Genomic DNA, 18,411 nt, shown 5'->3' with positions numbered 1-18,411 from the left:
AATGAGCCGCGAGCCGCGTGCCGTTTTCCTGCACACTTTCGCGTAATGTCCCTTTAGCGAGCACAAATGGCATATAGCGTCTCGTGCCGGACACACGACCCGGGCATGACGTGGCCCCCCACAGAAAAAGCATGCGGCCCCGCGCAAGGCCTTGGGTCTGGTTGTAACGGCAGCCGTCAGGGCTGGGTCTTCCTCCGGTGCATCCCGGAGTTCAGCGAGCGGATCCGCGTCCTCGGCGGTAGCGCTCTCCGGCCGGGCGTGTAGTGTGGTGCCCGCCAAAAGGCGCGTGCGATCATAGGTGTTCGATTGCATCCGCGCTTCGGTGTATACCGTCGCTTGCTCGAGTGCCGTAGCGAAGGTCAGGTCGGTCTTCTCCAAGAGTTTGAGCCTTAGTTCCTGGGAGGAGACCCCAGCAATGAAGGCATCTAAAAGACGATCATCCTGAGCCTGCGCGGGAGTCCGTGGCTCTCTGACGCTGTCCAGCAAAAGCTGCTGGAGCTCCTGGGCGTAGTGATCCATCGCCTCGTTGGGTTGCTGGCGTCGCGTTTGCAACAAATAGCGTGCGTACACCGGGCTTTTTTCCTTTATGTATAGCCGTTTGAGCTCGGCGATGGAGAGGTCGTACGTCGCGCATTGAGCGATAGCGTTGTACACCCGGTAGTCGATTTTTGCATGGAGAGTTGCTAGCTTCGCGGCAGCCGTCGGTGCGGTCTCAGGCTCATCAAAAAGATTCTGCAATTGTCTGAGCCAGTGCTTCAGCTGCAAGCCACCATCCGCGGCTTGCGGGTCGGCGCTGAAGATGGACACCGTCAGCGTCTTGTTGCCAGCCATGGATCTTAAATGCAATTAAGTGTTGTGTAAAACCAATCAGGTCCACACAACTTTAGTCCAATGGTTGGTTTAATTGCATTTAGATCATCACATCATCCTGTAAAGTAAAAATACACAATAAGTATACGATGCGACATCTCATGGGTCCAATCATATCATTCAATGCAAGCAAGCTGGATATCCTATACAGGCGTACCGTTAGCGAGGCTACCGATGTAACATGTCACAGGAGAAGTCTCCGGAGCACCGTTCGCAGCAGCGGGTCTTATAGACACGCCCCTAGCGGTGTCAACGTGCAGCGAGCAACACCCCGGGTTCAGTACGAATACGATTTCACTACACAAACCATTAAGAATGAGAATAATTAAACATTATATATGATGAAATGTTTAATGAACATGTTTTTCTTTCCATTGGCACCGTTTGTATCAGCATAAAACGTCATCACAATAGACGTAACAAGATTGTGTTGCAAGGTTTGAATGCGATCGCATGGAGTATGATATGTTAGATCAATAAAATGCATTTCAAAAATGACCAAAATTATAAGGTGTATTCTCAAGAATGCGCCGTAGCACATTGCCCACCGCAGGTGGGCCGAGTGCCCACTAGTTCTATAAATAATGAAATATTCTGAAAGAGTAGAAAAGCTTAAGACAAACCCGGTTCATTGGACCTGAAGTAAGTTTGGTAGAGGATACCAATGTGGAGATGTTTATCAATCACCATCCTCTGTTATATTTGCTTGTTATACATCCCTGTAAGATTTATTGGGCATGTTTTGGAGGTAAACAAATCCCTTTCCACTTGAACGTGTTAAATCTTGTGTGCATATGTCCATCAGCATTGTGAGTTCCTGTAAGCTCTGATTGTAGCTCAATAGTATAGTTAAAGTAGCGTAAGCAAGGGCTGCGGATTTTAACTGCCGTTCAGCCATATTGCACAGTACTCGGTAGTACCATGTTAAATTATTGCTAAACAGAATCCATAGCTCCTACTTAAATTAATGGAACCTGTTCTCACTACACAACTCTGTTCCTTTGTTTCCTTCATCAGCACATCGCCCAGCGCACGCGCACCCGTCTCATCTCCTTCGGCACACACTATCTCAGCCGGTACTCCAGAGCGCAGCCGCTTTCCCCGCGGCACCGCCAGTCGCAGCACCTTCCATGGCGGGCAGCTAAGGGAACGCCGGCATGCCACGCATAATGGGCCGCCTGCCTCTCCAAGCCTCTCTCATGATCAGGCCCCGCTCACACCCTCACGCCGGGGACCTGTGCCAGGCATCTTCAGCAAGATTACGTCCAAGTTTGGACGCAGGTGGTTCCTTGGATGGAATTTATGTCTTTAATTTTATTTCTTTTTTTGATCTGTGTTCCAGGAGCATGTTCTTTGGAGGGTTCAACTAATATAAAAGAAAAGGTTCGGGTTAATTTGGAGTGCAATTATGTGGGAATGAAGATTTTAGGGGAAATATACAGTCACGTGAAAAAGTAAGTACACCCACCCCATGTAAAGTTTTGACTTTTTCAACATTTTTCAACATGCAGCTATTTGATCTTCATTTCAACAATATTGATAGATAAAGGTGATATAATATAACAAATATCATGAAACATTTACATTTTGTAGTCCATTGTATAATTTAAATAAACATAAATGCAAATTTTGCATGTGGAAAAAGTAAGTACACCCCTAAATTTATCACTACTTCAAATACCTAAAATTAGAATCAGGTGCACCAGCTCAGGTGTAAATGATTAGAACATCGTTAGAGAGGATCTTGGAGGAACTTGTCTTATTTAAACCTCAGACATTTAGTTTGGTTTGCTCTTTGTTGTTGAATTGTGCGGCATCACCATGCCTCGATCAAAAGAGCTCTCTGAGGTCTTCAGAAAGAAGGTTATAGATGCCTACGAGTCTGGGAAGGGATTTTAAAAGATCTCCAAACAATTTGAAATCAATCATTAGACTGTCCGGAAGATCATCTACAAGTGGAGAAGATTCCAAACAACAGCCAACTTGTTCAGGCCAGGCCTCCCCAGCAAGTTCAGCCCGAGAGCAGACCGCAAGATGCTGAAATAAGTTTCTAAGAACCCCAGAATGTCATCACGGGACCTACAGGTAGCTCTTGCCACTGTTGATGCCAAAGTGCACGAGTCTACCATTAGAAAGAGGCTGCACAAATTTGATCTACATGGGAGGTGTGCCAGGAGGAAACCTTTGCTGTCCAGAAAGAACATCAGGGCAAGACTAAAGTTTGCCAATGAACACCGAGGCAAAAACCAGCACTTCTGGAACAATGTGCTCTGGACAGATGAGTCAAAGGTAGAGCTATTTGGCCACAGTACCAGAAGACATGTTTGGCGAAAACCAAAGACAGCATTTGACCACAAGAACCTGATACCAACTGTAAAGCATGGTGGTGGAAATATTATGGTTTGGGGCAGCTTTGCTGCATCGGGGCAGCTCACCATCATAGAATCCACTATGAATTCTTCATTGTACCAGAGGGTGCTTGAGGATAATGTGAGGCCATCTGTAAGAAAGTTGAAGCTCAACTGAAGGTGGACCTTGCAACATGACAATGACCCTAAACAAACATACCAGTAAATCCACCAAGGAATGGCTGAAAAGAAAGAAATGGAGGGTTCTGGAATGGCCAAGTCAAAGCCCGGATCTAAATCCCATCGAGATGTTGTGGGGGGATTTGAAACGAGCTGTGCGTGCAAGAAACCCCTCAAACATCGCACAGCTGAAAGAATTTTGCATGGACGAGTGGGCAAAAATTTCTCCCAGTCGATGTCAGAGACTCGTAGACAGTTATAAGAAACGCCTACTTGAGGTTGTTTCTGCCAAAGGGGGCAATACCACCTATTAGAGCCAAGGGTGTACTTACTTTTTCCACATGCGAAATTTGCATTGATGTTTATTTAAATTATACAATGGACTACAAAATGTGAATGTTTCATGATATTTGTTATATTATATCACCTTTATCTATCAATATTGTTGAAATGAAGATCAAATAGCTGTATGTTGAAATATGTTGAAAAAGTCAAAACTTTACATGGGGTGTACTTACTTTTTCACGTGACTGTATGTTTGATTTGTAGTTGTGTCACTGTGATTCCCACTAATTACAGTTTAGATGGATATTTTGAGAAACTAATAGAGAAAATAAACCCAGATATTGGAAAAATGTGGTGTTAACTTCTCAGGTGTATCCTGAAAGTTGCTTCATGACATGAATTGCATTGTTCCCTCAGCTGCTAAGTTTGATTGGGAGGTAGAATCGGCTGGACGAGTCCAAATCTGATTCATTTTTACAAAGGGCCAGTTTCGACAGTTGATGCACTTTTTAATTCTCATATTTGGTGGTAGTCCTGTACCTTTTGTGAGATAGGTCCCCCTGAGCTCATAACTTTTTATATTATTATTGAAAACTATTTATCTCCCCCAGCCGTCAAGTCCCTTTGGGTGCCGAGTACCGGGAGGAAGGTCGGGAGTTGAAACCTCGCTCGCTGCGCTTCACGTGGAGCATGAAGACAACGAGCGCGATGGAGCCAGAGGCCATGATGCAGGAGATCCGCAAGGCGCTGGATGTGCACGCTTGTGACTACGAGCAACGCGAGCCCTTCCTGCTGTACTGCGTGCACGGGGACGGACGAGCAGACGACCTTGTTCAGTGGGAGATGGAGGTGTGTAAACTGCCTCGGCTCTCTCTTAACGGCGTTCGTTTCAAGCGCATCTCGGGCACATCCATTGCCTTCAAGAATGTGGCGTCACGCATCGCCAATGAACTCAAGCTGTGACTATGCTGGGAAGAAAGGAATTAGATCGAGAGAGACGTGTATCCATAACGACCGTACGATGATATACGGAGGACAAATGAAGGAGTTGAACCCATGGAAATGAGCCGCATAGGAAGTGATGTGGGAGCTTGGTATCGTGGACAAGATTCTTCATTCCTGGAGTAATGTAGAGAACGTGAAGTATTTGGTTGTGTGACATCCCCCAATCTATGGATCATTGTTCTCTAACTATTGTATTAACAAGGCATTGAGCTACTGATCCTTTGTGTACACGGGGAGTTTTGTGATTCTCCGATGGTCAATCGCGACCGACGTTCCATCCCTCAGCTCTGCTAACTGTGAGGGTGCACTTGGTGGGCCTAACGTGGTTATCGCAGATGGAGTCGCTTCTCGGGGAGTCCTTATCATATTAACCCAATAATCTTTGTCATCCTGACAATTCTTCCTCTTCTCAATCTTTTCATTAGGTGTCACAGAGAAGCATTGCAGTGACAGGTTGCAAAAGTTGCAGCGATTTAAGCTCCTTCCTTCCACCTCCCACCATCTCCCATGCTTATCCTCTTGCTGTCCCCTTATTTACAAGGCCACTATTTATTGTCCGCTTCGGAGTTTGGTGTTTGTGCATCTCCATGTACTCCTCATCCATTGTCCATCATGTTGAGCACCATCTTGCAGCCACCATTTTGTTATAAAGCCAGTGACACAGGGCGTACAATGCAATCTCCTTCCACTCCTCCACTCTGCCTCCACTTTGCTTCCATTCTTCCTAAACACCTCCACTCTCCCGCAACTCTCCTTCCACTCTCCCTCCACTCTGCCTAAACACCTCCACTCTCCTTCCACCCCTCCACTCTCCCTCCATTCTCCCTCCATTCTCCCTACACTCTGCCTAAACACCTCCATTCTCCCTCTACTCTCCCTCCACTCCCCCTCCACTCTGCCTAAACACCTCCACTCTCCTTCCATTCTCCCTCTACTCTCCCTCCACTCTCCATCCACTCTCCCACTACTCTCCCTACACTCTCCCTACACTCTCCCTACACTCTCCCTACACTCTCCCTACACTCTCCCTACATTCTCCTGCTACTCTCCCGCTACTCTCCCTACACTCTCCCTACATTCTCCTGCTACTCTCCCTCTACTCTCCCTCTACTCTCCCTCCACCCTGCCGAAACACCTCCACTCTCCCTCCATTCTCCCTCTACTCTCCCTCCACTCTGCCTAAATGCCTCCACTCTCCACTCTCCCTCCACTCTCCCTCCACTCTCCCTCCACTATCCTTCCACCCCTCCACTCTGCCTAAACCCTTCCATTCTCCACTCTCCCTCTACTCTCCCTCCACTCTCCCTCTACTCTCCCTCCACTCTCCCTCGACTCTCCTTCCACCCCTCCTCCCTCCACTCTCCCTCGACTCTCCTTCCACCCCTCCACTCTCCCTCCACTCTCCATAAACACCTCCACCCTCCCCTCTCCCTCCACTCTCCATAAACACCTCCACCCTCCACTCTCCCTCCACTCTCCTTCAACCCCTCCACTCTCCCTCCAGTCTCCACTCTCCCTCCAGTCTCCACTCTCCTTCCACCCCTCCACTCTGCCTAAACCCTTCCATTCTCCACTCTCCCTGTACTCTCCCTCCACTCTCCCTCAACTCTCCTTCCACCCCTCCACTCTCCATAAACACCTCCACCCTCCACTCTCCCTCCACTCTCATAAACACCTCCACCCTCCACTCTCCCTCTACTCTCCCTCCACTCTCCTTCAACCCCTCCACTCTCCCTCCTGTCTCCACTCTCCCTCCAGTCTCCACTCTCCCTCCACTCTCCCTCCACCCCACAATACAATCTCTCTGTAACCCACCCACTCTCCCTCCACTCTGGTCCCCCCTTCACTCTCCCCCTCCCTCCCCAATGAACTCTCCCTACCTATCCAGTATGTATGTGTGTCTCTGTCTCTTTCTCGATCAGAGTCTCTGTCTCGCATGTCTCTCTGTCGGTCTGCGTGTCTCTTTGTCGATATTATTATCAGGATCAAAACATTGTCAACAAGCACAGCCTTTCAGTTACCCATTGGGCACCAGTTTACAGTCTTTGCTCTAAACTCGCATCTTTACTCCCGCGTCGCAGAAATATCGTTTTTCCCCCTCTTCTTTCGTACCGGTGGTTGAAGCCGGACATGTGAGCAATCTGCAATAATTTTTGTTTTTGTGATAACTGCCTGTGAGACACGCAGTGAGTCGCCGTGGCCGTGAACCCAACTCCAGCATTGTGTGCAGGCCTTCACCGAGGCAGGTGGGGTTATAGGGTAAACTCGTAATTCTGTGCAGGTTTCTCTCCGACAAAGGGCCTTCATCCCAATGAAGACGAGCATATTCTGCGAACTTGCATGGTGTTATGTTGTGATATCGGTAAGAAAATGCTGATATTAAACCTGGCTCCCTTTTTACGCTTTGCACCTTCCGAAGGACGATTCCGATTGCCCTTCCTTAAAGAGGCCATTTTCACTCGTTTTTCAATTTAAATTCTGAAGCTTAACATGGAGTTGTTGATGCTGGTGAATGAAAATTGGTGGTGGAACAATCGAGGTGTATTTGAAGGAAGGAAAGGGGGTTTGCTTCACAAGGTTTCTCACCAATCCCAAGTTTATTTACAGGAAAGTCAAAAAGTTTCTCACCAATCCCAAGTTTATTTGTGGGTTAGTCAAAAAGTTTCTCACCAATTCCAAGTTTATTTGTGGGTTAGTCAAAAAGTTTCTCACCAATCCCAAGTTTATTTACAGGAAAGTCAAAAAGTTTCTCACCAATTCCCAGTTTATTTACAGGAAAGTCAAAATGTTTCTCACCAATTCCCAGTTTATTTACAGGAAAGTCAAAAAGTTTCTCACCAATCCCAAGTTTATTTACAGGAAAGTCAAAAAGTTTCTCACCAATCCCAAGTTTATTTACAGGAAAGTCAAAAAGTTCCTCACCAATCCCAAGTTTATTTGTGGGTTAGTCAAAAAGTTCCTCACCAATCCCAAGTTTATTTACAGGAAAGTCAAAAAGTTCCTCACCAATCCCAAGTTTATTTGTGGGTTAGTCAAAAAGTTTCTCACCAATCCCAAGTTTATTTACAGGAAAGTCAAAAAGTTTCTCACCAATCCCAAGTTTATTTGTGGGTTAGTCAAAAAGTTTCTCACCAATCCCAAGTTTATTTACAGGAAAGTCAAAAAGTTTCTCACCAATTCCCAGTTTATTTACAGGAAAGTCAAAATGTTTCTCACCAATTCCCAGTTTATTTACAGGAAAGTCAAAAAGTTTCTCACCAATTCCCAGTTTATTTACAGGAAAGTCAAAAAGTTTCTCACCAATTCCCAGTTTATTTACAGGAAAGTCAAAACGTTTCTCACCAATCCCAAGTTTATTTGTGGGTTAGTCAAAAAGTTTCTCACCAATTCCAAGTTTATTTACAGGAAAGTCAAAAAGTTCCTCACCAATCCCAAGTTTATTTGTGGGTTAGTCAAAAAGTTTCTCACCAATTCCAAGTTTATTTACAGGAAAGTCAAAAAGTTTCTCACCAATCCCAAGTTTATTTGTGGGTTAGTCAAAAAGTTTCTCACCAATCCCAAGTTTATTTACAGGAAAGTCAAAAAGTTTCTCACCAATTCCCAGTTTATTTACAGGAAAGTCAAAATGTTTCTCACCAATTCCCAGTTTATTTACAGGAAAGTCAAAAAGTTTCTCACCAATTCCCAGTTTATTTACAGGAAAGTCAAAACGTTTCTCACCAATCCCAAGTTTATTTACAGGAAAGTCAAAAAGTTTCTCACCAATCCCAAGTTTATTTACAGGAAAGTCAAAAAGTTTCTCACCAATCCCAAGTTTATTTGTGGGTTAGTCAAAAAGTTTCTCACCAATCCCAAGTTTATTTGTGGGTTAGTCAAAAAGTTTCTCACCAATCCCAAGTTTATTTACAGGAAAGTCAAAAAGTTTCTCACCAATCCCAAGTTTATTTGTGGGTTAGTCAAAAAGTTTCTCACCAATTCCAAGTTTATTTGTGGGTTAGTCAAAAAGTTTCTCACCAATCCCAAGTTTATTTACAGGAAAGTCAAAAAGTTTCTCACCAATTCCCAGTTTATTTACAGGAAAGTCAAAATGTTTCTCACCAATTCCCAGTTTATTTACAGGAAAGTCAAAAAGTTTCTCACCAATTCCCAGTTTATTTACAGGAAAGTCAAAACGTTTCTCACCAATCCCAAGTTTATTTACAGGAAAGTCAAAAAGTTTCTCACCAATCCCAAGTTTATTTACAGGAAAGTCAAAAAGTTTCTCACCAATCCCAAGTTTATTTGTGGGTTAGTCAAAAAGTTTCTCACCAATCCCAAGTTTATTTGTGGGTTAGTCAAAAAGTTTCTCACCAATCCCAAGTTTATTTACAGGGAAGTCAAAAAGTTTCTCACCAATCCCAAGTTTATTTACAGGGAAGTCAAAAAGTTCCTCACCAGTTCCAAGTTTATTTACAGGGAAGTCAAAATGTTTCTCACCAATTCCCAGTTTATTTACAGGAAAGTCAAAATGTTTCTCACCAATTCCCAAGTTTATTTACAGGAAAGTCAAAAAGTTTCTCACCAATTCCAAGTTTATTTACAGGAAAGTCAAAATGTTTCTCACCAATCCCAAGTTTATTTACAGGAAAGTCAAAAAGTTTCTCACCAATCCCAAGTTTATTTGTGGGTTAGTCAAAAAGTTTCTCACCAATTCCAAGTTTATTTGTGGGTTAGTCAAAAAGTTTCTCACCAATCCCAAGTTTATTTACAGGAAAGTCAAAAAGTTTCTCACCAATCCCAAGTTTATTTGTGGGTTAGTCAAAAAGTTTCTCACCAATCCCAAGTTTATTTACAGGGAAGTCAAAAAGTTTCTCACCAATCCCAAGTTTATTTACAGGGAAGTCAAAAAGTTCCTCACCAGTTCCAAGTTTATTTACAGGGAAGTCAAAATGTTTCTCACCAATTCCCAGTTTATTTACAGGAAAGTCAAAATGTTTCTCACCAATTCCCAAGTTTATTTACAGGAAAGTCAAAAAGTTTCTCACCAATTCCAAGTTTATTTACAGGAAAGTCAAAAAGTTTCTCACCAATTCCAAGTTTATTTACAGGGAAGTCAAAAAGTTCCTCACCAGTTCCAAGTTTATTTACAGGAAAGTCAAAATGTTTCTCACCAATTCCCAGTTTATTTACAGGAAAGTCAAAATGTTTCTCACCAATTCCCAGTTTATTTACAGGAAAGTCAAAATGTTTCTCACCAATTCCCAAGTTTATTTACAGGAAAGTCAAAATGTTTCTCACCAATTCCCAAGTTTATTTACAGGAAAGTCAAAATGTTTCTCACCAATCCCAAGCTTATTTACAGGAAAGTCAAAACGTTTCTCACCAAACCCAGGTTTATTTACAGGAAAGTCAAAAAGTTTCTCACCAATCCCAAGTTTATTTACAGGAAAGTCAAAACGTTTCTCACCAAACCCAGGTTTATTTACAGGAAAGTCAAAAAGTTTCTCACCAATCCCAAGTTTATTTACAGGAAAGTCAAAAAGTTTCTCACCAATCCCAAGCTTATTTACAGGAAAGTCAAAAAGTTCCTCACCAGTTCCAAGTTTATTTACAGGAAAGTCAAAAAGTTTCTCACCAATTCCAAGTTTATTTACAGGAAAGTCAAAAAGTTTCTCACCAATTCCAAGTTTATTTACAGGAAAGTCAAAAAGTTTCTCACCAATTCCAAGTTTATTTACAGGAAAGTCAAAAAGTTTCTCACCAATTCCAAGTTTATTTACAGGAAAGTCAAAAAGTTTCTCACCAATTCCAAGTTTATTTACAGGAAAGTCAAAAAGTTTCTCACCAATCCCAAGTTTATTTACAGGAAAGTCAAAAAGTTTCTCACCAATCCCAAGCTTATTTACAGGAAAGTCAAAACGTTTCTCACCAAACCCAGGTTTATTTGCAGGAAAGTCAAAAAGTTTCTCACCAATTCCAAGTTTATTTACAGGAAAGTCAAAAGGTTTCTCACCAATTCCCAAGTTTATTTACAGGAAAGTCAAAATGTTTCTCACCAATCCCAAGCTTATTTACAGGAAAGTCAAAACGTTTCTCACCAAACCCAGGTTTATTTGCAGGAAAGTCAAAAAGTTTCTCACCAATCCCAAGTTTATTTACAGGAAAGTCAAAAGGTTTCTCACCAATTCCCAAGTTTATTTACAGGAAAGTCAAAATGTTTCTCACCAATTCCCAGTTTATTTACAGGAAAGTCAAAATGTTTCTCACCAATTCCCAGTTTATTTACAGGAAAGTCAAAACGTTTCTCACCAAACCCAGGTTTATTTGCAGGAAAGTCAAAAAGTTTCTCACCAATCCCAAGTTTATTTGTGGGTTAGTCAAAACGTTTCTCACCAAACCCAGGTTTATTTGCAGGAAAGTCAAAAAGTTTCTCACCAATCCCAAGTTTATTTACAGGAAAGTCAAAAGGTTTCTCACCAATTCCAAGTTTATTTACAGGAAAGTCAAAATGTTTCTCACCAATTCCCAGTTTATTTGCAGGAAAGTCAAAAAGTTTCTCACCAATCCCAAGTTTATTTGTGGGTTAGTCAAAACGTTTCTCACCAAACCCAGGTTTATTTGCAGGAAAGTCAAAATGTTTCTCACCAATTCCCAGTTTATTTACAGGAAAGTCAAAATGTTTCTCACCAATTCCCAGTTTATTTACAGGAAAGTCAAAACGTTTCTCACCAAACCCAGGTTTATTTGCAGGAAAGTCAAAAAGTTTCTCACCAATCCCAAGTTTATTTGTGGGTAAGTCAAAACGTTTCTCACCAAACCCAGGTTTATTTGCAGGAAAGTCAAAAAGTTTCTCACCAATCCCAAGTTTATTTACAGGAAAGTCAAAAGGTTTCTCACCAATTCCCAGTTTATTTACAGGAAAGTCAAAATGTTTCTCACCAATTCCCAGTTTATTTACAGGAAAGTCAAAACGTTTCTCACCAAATCCAGGTTTATTTGCAGGAAAGTCAAAAAGTTTCTCACCAATCCCAAGTTTATTTACAGGAAAGTCAGAAAGTTTCTCACCAATCCCAAGTTTATTTGTGGGTTAGTCAAAAAGTTTCTCACCAATCCCAAGCTTATTTACAGGAAAGTCAAAAAGTTTCTCACCAATCCCAAGTTTATTTGCAGGAAAGTCAAAATGTTTCTCACCAATCCCAAGTTTATTTACAGGAAAGTCAAAAAGTTTCTCACCAATCCCAAGTTTATTTACAGGAAAGTCAAAAAGTTTCTCACCAATTCCAAGTTTATTTACAGGAAAGTCAAAATGTTTCTCACCAATCCCAAGTTTATTTACAGGAAAGTCAAAACGTTTCTCACCAATTCCAAGTTTATTTGCAGGAAAGTCAAAAAGTTTCTCACCAATCCCAAGTTTATTTACAGGAAAGTCAAAACGTTTCTCACCAATCCCAAGTTTATTTACAGGAAAGTCAAAAAGTTTCTCACCAATCCCAAGTTTATTTACAGGAAAGTCAAAACGTTTCTCACCAATTCCAAGTTTATTTGTGGGTGAGTCGCAAAGTTTTTCACGAATCCCAAGTTTATTTACAGGAAAGTCAAAATGTTTCTCACCAATCCCAAGTTTATTTACAGGAAAGTCAAAATGTTTCTCACCAATCCCAAGTTTATTTACAGGAAAGTCAAAAAGTTTCTCACCAATCCCAAGTTTATTTACAGGAAAGTCAAAATGTTTCTCACCAATCCCAAGTTTATTTACAGGAAAGTCAAAAAGTTTCTCACCAATTCCAAGTTTATTTACAGGAAAGTCAAAATGTTTCTCACCAATCCCAAGTTTATTTACAGGAAAGTCAAAACGTTTCTCACCAATTCCAAGTTTATTTGCAGGAAAGTCAAAAAGTTTCTCACCAATCCCAAGTTTATTTACAGGAAAGTCAAAAAGTTTCTCACCAATCCCAAGTTTATTTACAGGAAAGTCAAAACGTTTCTCACCAATTCCAAGTTTATTTGTGGGTGAGTCGCAAAGTTTTTCACTAATCCCAAGTTTATTTACAGGAAAGTCAAAATGTTTCTCACCAATCCCAAGTTTATTTACAGGAAAGTCAAAATGTTTCTCACCAATCCCAAGTTTATTTACAGGAAAGTCAAAAAGTTTCTCACCAATCCCAAGTTTATTTACAGGAAAGTCAAAAAGTTTCTCACCAATCCCAAGTTTATTTACAGGAAAGTCAAAATGTTTCTCACCAATTCCCAGTTTATTTACAGGAAAGTCAAAATGTTTCTCACCAATTCCCAAGTTTATTTACAGGAAAGTCAAAAAGTTCCTCACCAGTTCCAAGTTTATTTACAGGAGTGTCAAAATGTTTCTCACCAATTCCCAAGTTTATTTACAGGAAAGTCAAAATGTTTCTCACCAATTCCAAGTTTATTTACAGGAAAGTCAAAAAGTTTCTCACCAATCCCAAGTTTATTTACAGGAAAGTCAAAAAGTTTCTCACCAATCCCAAGTTTATTTACAGGAAAGTCAAAAAGTTTCTCACCAATCCCAAGTTTATTTGTGGGTTAGTCAAAAAGTTTCTCACCAATTCCAAGTTTATTTACTGGGAAGTCAAAACGTTTCTCAGCAATTCCAAGTTTATTTGCATGGAAGTCAAAAAGTTTCTCACCAATCCCAAGTTTATTTGTGGGTTAGTCAAAAAGTTTCTCACCAATTCCAAGCTTATTTACAGGAAAGTCAAAAAGTTTCTCACCAATTCCAAGTTTATTTACAGGAAAGTCAAAAAGTTTCTCACCAGTTCCAAGTTTATTTACTGGGAAGTCAAAAAGTTTCTCACCAATCCCAAGTTTATTTGTGGGTTAGTCAAAAAGTTTCTCACCAATCCCAAGTTTATTTACAGGAAAGTCAAAAAGTTTCTCACCAATCCCAAGTTTATTTGCAGGAAAGTCAAAATGTTTCTCACCAATCCCAAGTTTATTTGCAGGAAAGTCAAAATGTTTCTCACCAATCCCAAGCTTATTTGCAGGAAAGTCAAAATGTTTCTCACCAATCCCAAGTTTATTTACAGGAAAGTCAAAACGTTTCTCACCAATTCCAAGTTTATTTGTGGGTGAGTCGCAAAGTTTTTCACGAATCCCAAGTTTATTTACAGGAAAGTCAAAATGTTTCTCACCAATCCCAAGTTTATTTACAGGAAAGTCAAAATGTTTCTCACCAATTCCCAGTTTATTTACAGGAAAGTCAAAATGTTTCTCACCAATTCCCAAGTTTATTTACAGGAAAGTCAAAAAGTTCCTCACCAGTTCCAAGTTTATTTACAGGAAAGTCAAAATGTTTCTCACCAATTCCAAGTTTATTTGTGGGTTAGTCAAAAAGTTTCTCACCAATCCCAAGTTTATTTACTGGGAAGTCAAAAAGTTTCTCACCAATTCGAAGTTTATTTACAGGAAAGTCAAAACGTTTCTCACCAATCCCAAGTTTATTTGCAGGAAAGTCAAAATGTTTCTCACCAATTCCCAGTTTATTTACAGGAAAGTCAAAAAGTTTCTCACCAATCCCAAGTTTATTTACAGGAAAGTCAAAATGTTTCTCACCAATTCCCAAGTTTATTTACAGGAAAGTCAAAAGGTTTCTCACCAATTCCCAGTTTATTTACAGGAAAGTCAAAATGTTTCTCACCAATTCCCAGTTTATTTACAGGAAAGTCAAAAAGTTTCTCACCAATCCCAAGTTTATTTACAGGAAAGTCAAAAAGTTCCTCACCAATCCCAAGTTTATTTGCAGGAAAGTCAAAATGTTTCGCACCAATTCCCAGTTTATTTACAGGAAAGTCAAAAAGTTTCTCACCAATCCCAAGTTTATTTACAGGAAAGTCAAAAAGTTTCTCACCAATTCGAAGTTTATTTACAGGAAAGTCAAAATGTTTCTCACCAATCCCAAGTTTATTTGCAGGAAAGTCAAAAAGTTTCTCACCAATTCCAAGTTTATTTACTGGGAAGTCAAAAAGTTTCTCACCAATCCCAAGTTTATTTGCAGGAAAGTCAAAATGTTTCGCACCAATTCCCAGTTTATTTACAGGAAAGTCAAAAAGTTTCTCACCAATCCCAAGTTTATTTACAGGAAAGTCAAAAAGTTTCTCACCAATCCCAAGTTTATTTGCAGGAAAGTCAAAAAGTTTCTCACCAATCCCAAGTTTATTTACAGGAAAGTCAAAATGTTTCTCACCAATCCCAAGTTTATTTACAGGAAAGTCAAAAAGTTTCTCACCAATCCCAAGTTTATTTACAGGAAAGTCAAAAAGTTTCTCACCAATCCCAAGTTTATTTGTGGGTTTGTCAAAAAGTTTCTCACCAATTCCAAGTTTATTTACTGGGAAGTCAAAAAGTTTCTCACCAATCCCAAGTTTATTTGCAGGGAAGACAAAAAGTTTCTCACCAATTCCAAGTTTATTTGTGGGTTAGTCAAAAAGTTTCTCACCAATTCCAAGTTTATTTACTGGGAAGTCAAAACGTTTCTCACCAATTCCAAGTTTATTTGCATGGAAGTCAAAAAGTTTCTCACCAATCCCAAGTTTATTTGTGGGTTAGTCAAAAAGTTTCTCACCAATTCCAAGTTTATTTACTGGGAAGGCAAAAAGTTTCTCACCAATTCCAAGTTTATTTGCAGGGAAGTCAAAAAGTTTCTCACCAATTCCAAGTTTATTTACTGGGAAGTCAAAAAGTTTCTCACCAATTCCAAGTTTATTTCCTGGGAAGTCAAAAAGTTTCTCACCAATTCCCAAGTTTATTTACAGGGAAGTCAAAAAGTTCTCACCAATTCCAAGTTTATTTGTGGGTGAGTCGCAAAGTTTTTCACTAATCCCAAGTTTATTTACTGGGAAGTCAAAACGTTTCTCACCAATTCCAAGTTTATTTGCAGGGAAGTCAAAAAGTTTCTCACCAATCCCAAGTTTATTTACTGGGAAGTCAAAAAGTTTCTCACCAATCCCAAGTTTATTTGTGGGTTAGTCAAAAGGTTTCTCACCAATTCCAAGTTTATTTACTGGGAAGTCAAAAAGTTTCTCACCAATTCCAAGTTTATTTACAGGAAAGTCAAAACGTTTCTCACCAATCCCAAATTTATTTGCAGGGAAGTCAAAAAATTTCTGCTCTTTTCCAAAACCTCTTTTGCGACAGACAAGACACCAGCTGCCAAGGACAAGTAAAGGTGAATGACCTGTGTGCCTTTCACCGGTGCAGATGCAGTCCCCTTGTGGGGTCTTCCGTCGAACGGCTGCATGAGACATTTGCTCCTCCAAATTCTGTCGCTATTATCAATATAATTCAATACTGTCGATCTGTTTTTGAGATTTCGGCCGAACCATAATAAGCAAACTTGTATATTTAATATCGAGACAGTTGCTCTTTAAGTTCCCCTTCATGATGGTGCAGCCAAATGAAGTGCAAAGTCTGCTGATGCAGAGCGCGAAGCGATAAGTATTCGTTCTTCCACCACCTCTGTCGGTCGGTGTGTCTGATTGCGTTTTTATTTATTATTACTATAATTTTTATTTTATTTTTATTTTCCTGTCTGTGCTTTGAGCTTTTTAAGCCTGTCTAACCCAGCCTCCGCGCCGGGCCGCGGCTGCCTATTTAAAATCAGAGTTGCCTTTTGGTTTTCAACAGGAGCGAACTGTGCGAGATAAAAATGAAGAAAAGAAAAATAAAAAGAATTAAAACTCATCAATTGTCTTGAGTGCTTAATTACTTTTGATCAACACATGGAGGACTCAGGTCTGGGAGTCGGGGTCAAGAATATACAGGGTGACCCCAAAAAGTGGGTCTCGGGAAAAGTTTAATAACCTTCACAGTTTTTTCGTTTTTTTTCAGGAGGTCTGAAATGAATTAAGGGAGAAAGTGTATCTGCCAAGTTTCTTGAATCTGTGACATTCATATGCCATGTCGTGGACATCTGACGAAAAGTCATTTTCTGTAGAAAACTGCGGACAAATTCCTTCTTACAGATAAGGTGCCTGTTCTGCACACATTCTGCAACAAGGAGAGCATCCAGCAAGTCTCAAATTAAAAGGTTTGTGAAAACATTTAGACAGCATCTTGAATTATGAATTCACCAAACAGAGGAAGCCACTCTGGCCGACCGAAGTCAGAATGTTGTACCCCTCAATCTCAAATGCATCCAAGTACCCATCCAATTCCAATTTAAAGCTATCTACTGGTTGCCCCCACCGCTCTTGCAGGGAGATCATTCCATGCATTCACTACTCTCTGAGTGAAAGACCCCTGAGAAAAAGCCGTCATAACTCTCTTCTTGACTCTAAAGCTATGCCCCCTGGTCCTCACTGTCTAATCTGCTGAAGAAACTCTTGTCTTCTGTTTTTGATCTTGATGCATGGGACATTGTTCGGTAGAATCCAAAAGGCTTCTATTGATTAGATTGAGGTCAGTGGTTCAAAGGGCAAATTTCTGGTGTCCCGTTAGGTAAATATTCTCTTTCCGAGCTAACTTGTGAACCAGTGATGGGATTTTCACCAAACTTGGTATAATTATATATTATGATGCAAAGATAAACTGGTTAGATTTGGGGTCAAGATGTCAAAGGGTAGAGGTCACATTGAGTTGCAATTATTTTGTTGCAGCGATAACTTGGATCCCTTCAGCCGTTCTCTAGTTCAAACGTGGTACAGATATTTATCATGATGTAAAGATGAACTGATTAGATTTTGGGGTCAAAAGGTCAAAGGTCAGAGTCTGTAATAGGTTTTCATAACCGCGATAACTTAAGAATAACTGAAGGGTACCAAGTCAAATTTGGTGCAAGTATGTGTATAATGACGCAAAGATGAACGGATTCGATTATGGGGCCAAGAGGTCAAAGGTCAGTGGTGATAGATAAAAATTCCGTTACCGAACAACTTGTGAACCAGTGATGGAATTTTCGCCAAACCTGGGATAATTATATATTATGATGCAAAGATAAACTGGTTAGATTTGGGGTCAAGATGTCAAAGGTTAGAGGTCACATTGAGTTGCAATTATTTTGTTGCAGCGATAACTTGGATCCCTTCAGCCGTTCTCTAGTCAAACGTGGTACAGATATTTATCATGATGTAAAGATGAACTGATTAGATTTTGGGGTCAAAAGGTCAAAGGTCAGAGTCTGTAATAGGTTTTCATAACCGCGATAACTTACGTACGGCTGGAGGGAACCAAGTCAAATTTGGTACAAGGATGTATGATGATGCAAAGATAAATGGATTACATTATGGGGTCAAGAGGTCTCAGATCAGTGGTCCAATCAGGTAAAAATCTGTTATTGCACGAACTTGTGAACCAGTGATGAGATTTTTACCAAACTTGGTACAAGTACATATTATGATGCAAAGATGAATTGATTAGATTTCGGCATCAAAGGTCAGAGGTCATGTCAGGTAAAAATGTGATACTTGAGAACAGCTAAAGGGATTTAAATGAAAATCGGAACATGTATGTGTAATGATGTAATAATGTTGGCGGAGGCATATCGGTAGTCGTCGAAGAGCTGTTATCGATCAGTTATGCCGTTTTTGGACTTAGAAAAAATATCACATCAGTAGGGGACACGTCATGTATTGCAAAGCAATTCTCGCTCGTGTTTTTCTCCATTTCGTAACATTTTCGCAATGCTTCTCCATCATTGCCTGCTGTTGTTGGTGTTAGCTTCACAGATAAGGTGGCTGGCTTAAGATGTTAGGGTCTTGAGTTTGAGCCCCTG

The 18,411-nt window shown here is 40.6% G+C and overlaps 2 protein-coding genes across 2 annotated transcripts in view; both read left to right on the top strand.

Annotated features, from left to right (window-relative positions):
• LOC137437471 (MAP/microtubule affinity-regulating kinase 3-like) overlaps positions 1-6,074 on the top strand; it is a 112,103-nt gene extending 106,029 nt beyond the window's left edge. The window contains exons 16-17 of the mRNA XM_068131823.2: positions 1,888-2,151; positions 4,295-6,074. Coding sequence (XP_067987924.1) covers positions 1,888-2,151; positions 4,295-4,646 — 616 coding nt within the window. The 3' untranslated portion in view covers positions 4,647-6,074. The remainder of the gene's footprint in view (positions 1-1,887; positions 2,152-4,294) is intronic.
• Positions 6,075-13,877: 7,803 nt separating this feature from the next.
• On the top strand, positions 13,878-16,382 carry LOC144888542 (uncharacterized). The gene is made up of 2 exons (XM_078766887.1): positions 13,878-14,953; positions 15,580-16,382. The coding sequence occupies exons 1-2, from the start codon at positions 13,908-13,910 to the stop codon at positions 15,863-15,865; spliced, it is 1,332 nt and encodes a 443-aa protein (XP_078623013.1). The 5' UTR covers positions 13,878-13,907; the 3' UTR covers positions 15,866-16,382.
• Positions 16,383-18,411: the final 2,029 nt, after the last annotated feature.

The sequence above is a fragment of the Myxine glutinosa genome, chromosome 12, assembly GCF_964187855.1.
Source record: "Myxine glutinosa chromosome 12, kmMyxGlut1.1, whole genome shotgun sequence".
NCBI lineage: Eukaryota > Metazoa > Chordata > Myxini > Myxiniformes > Myxinidae > Myxine > Myxine glutinosa.
Note: the sequence above shows the minus strand (reverse complement) of the source record. Positions and strands in the feature narration are given on the sequence as shown.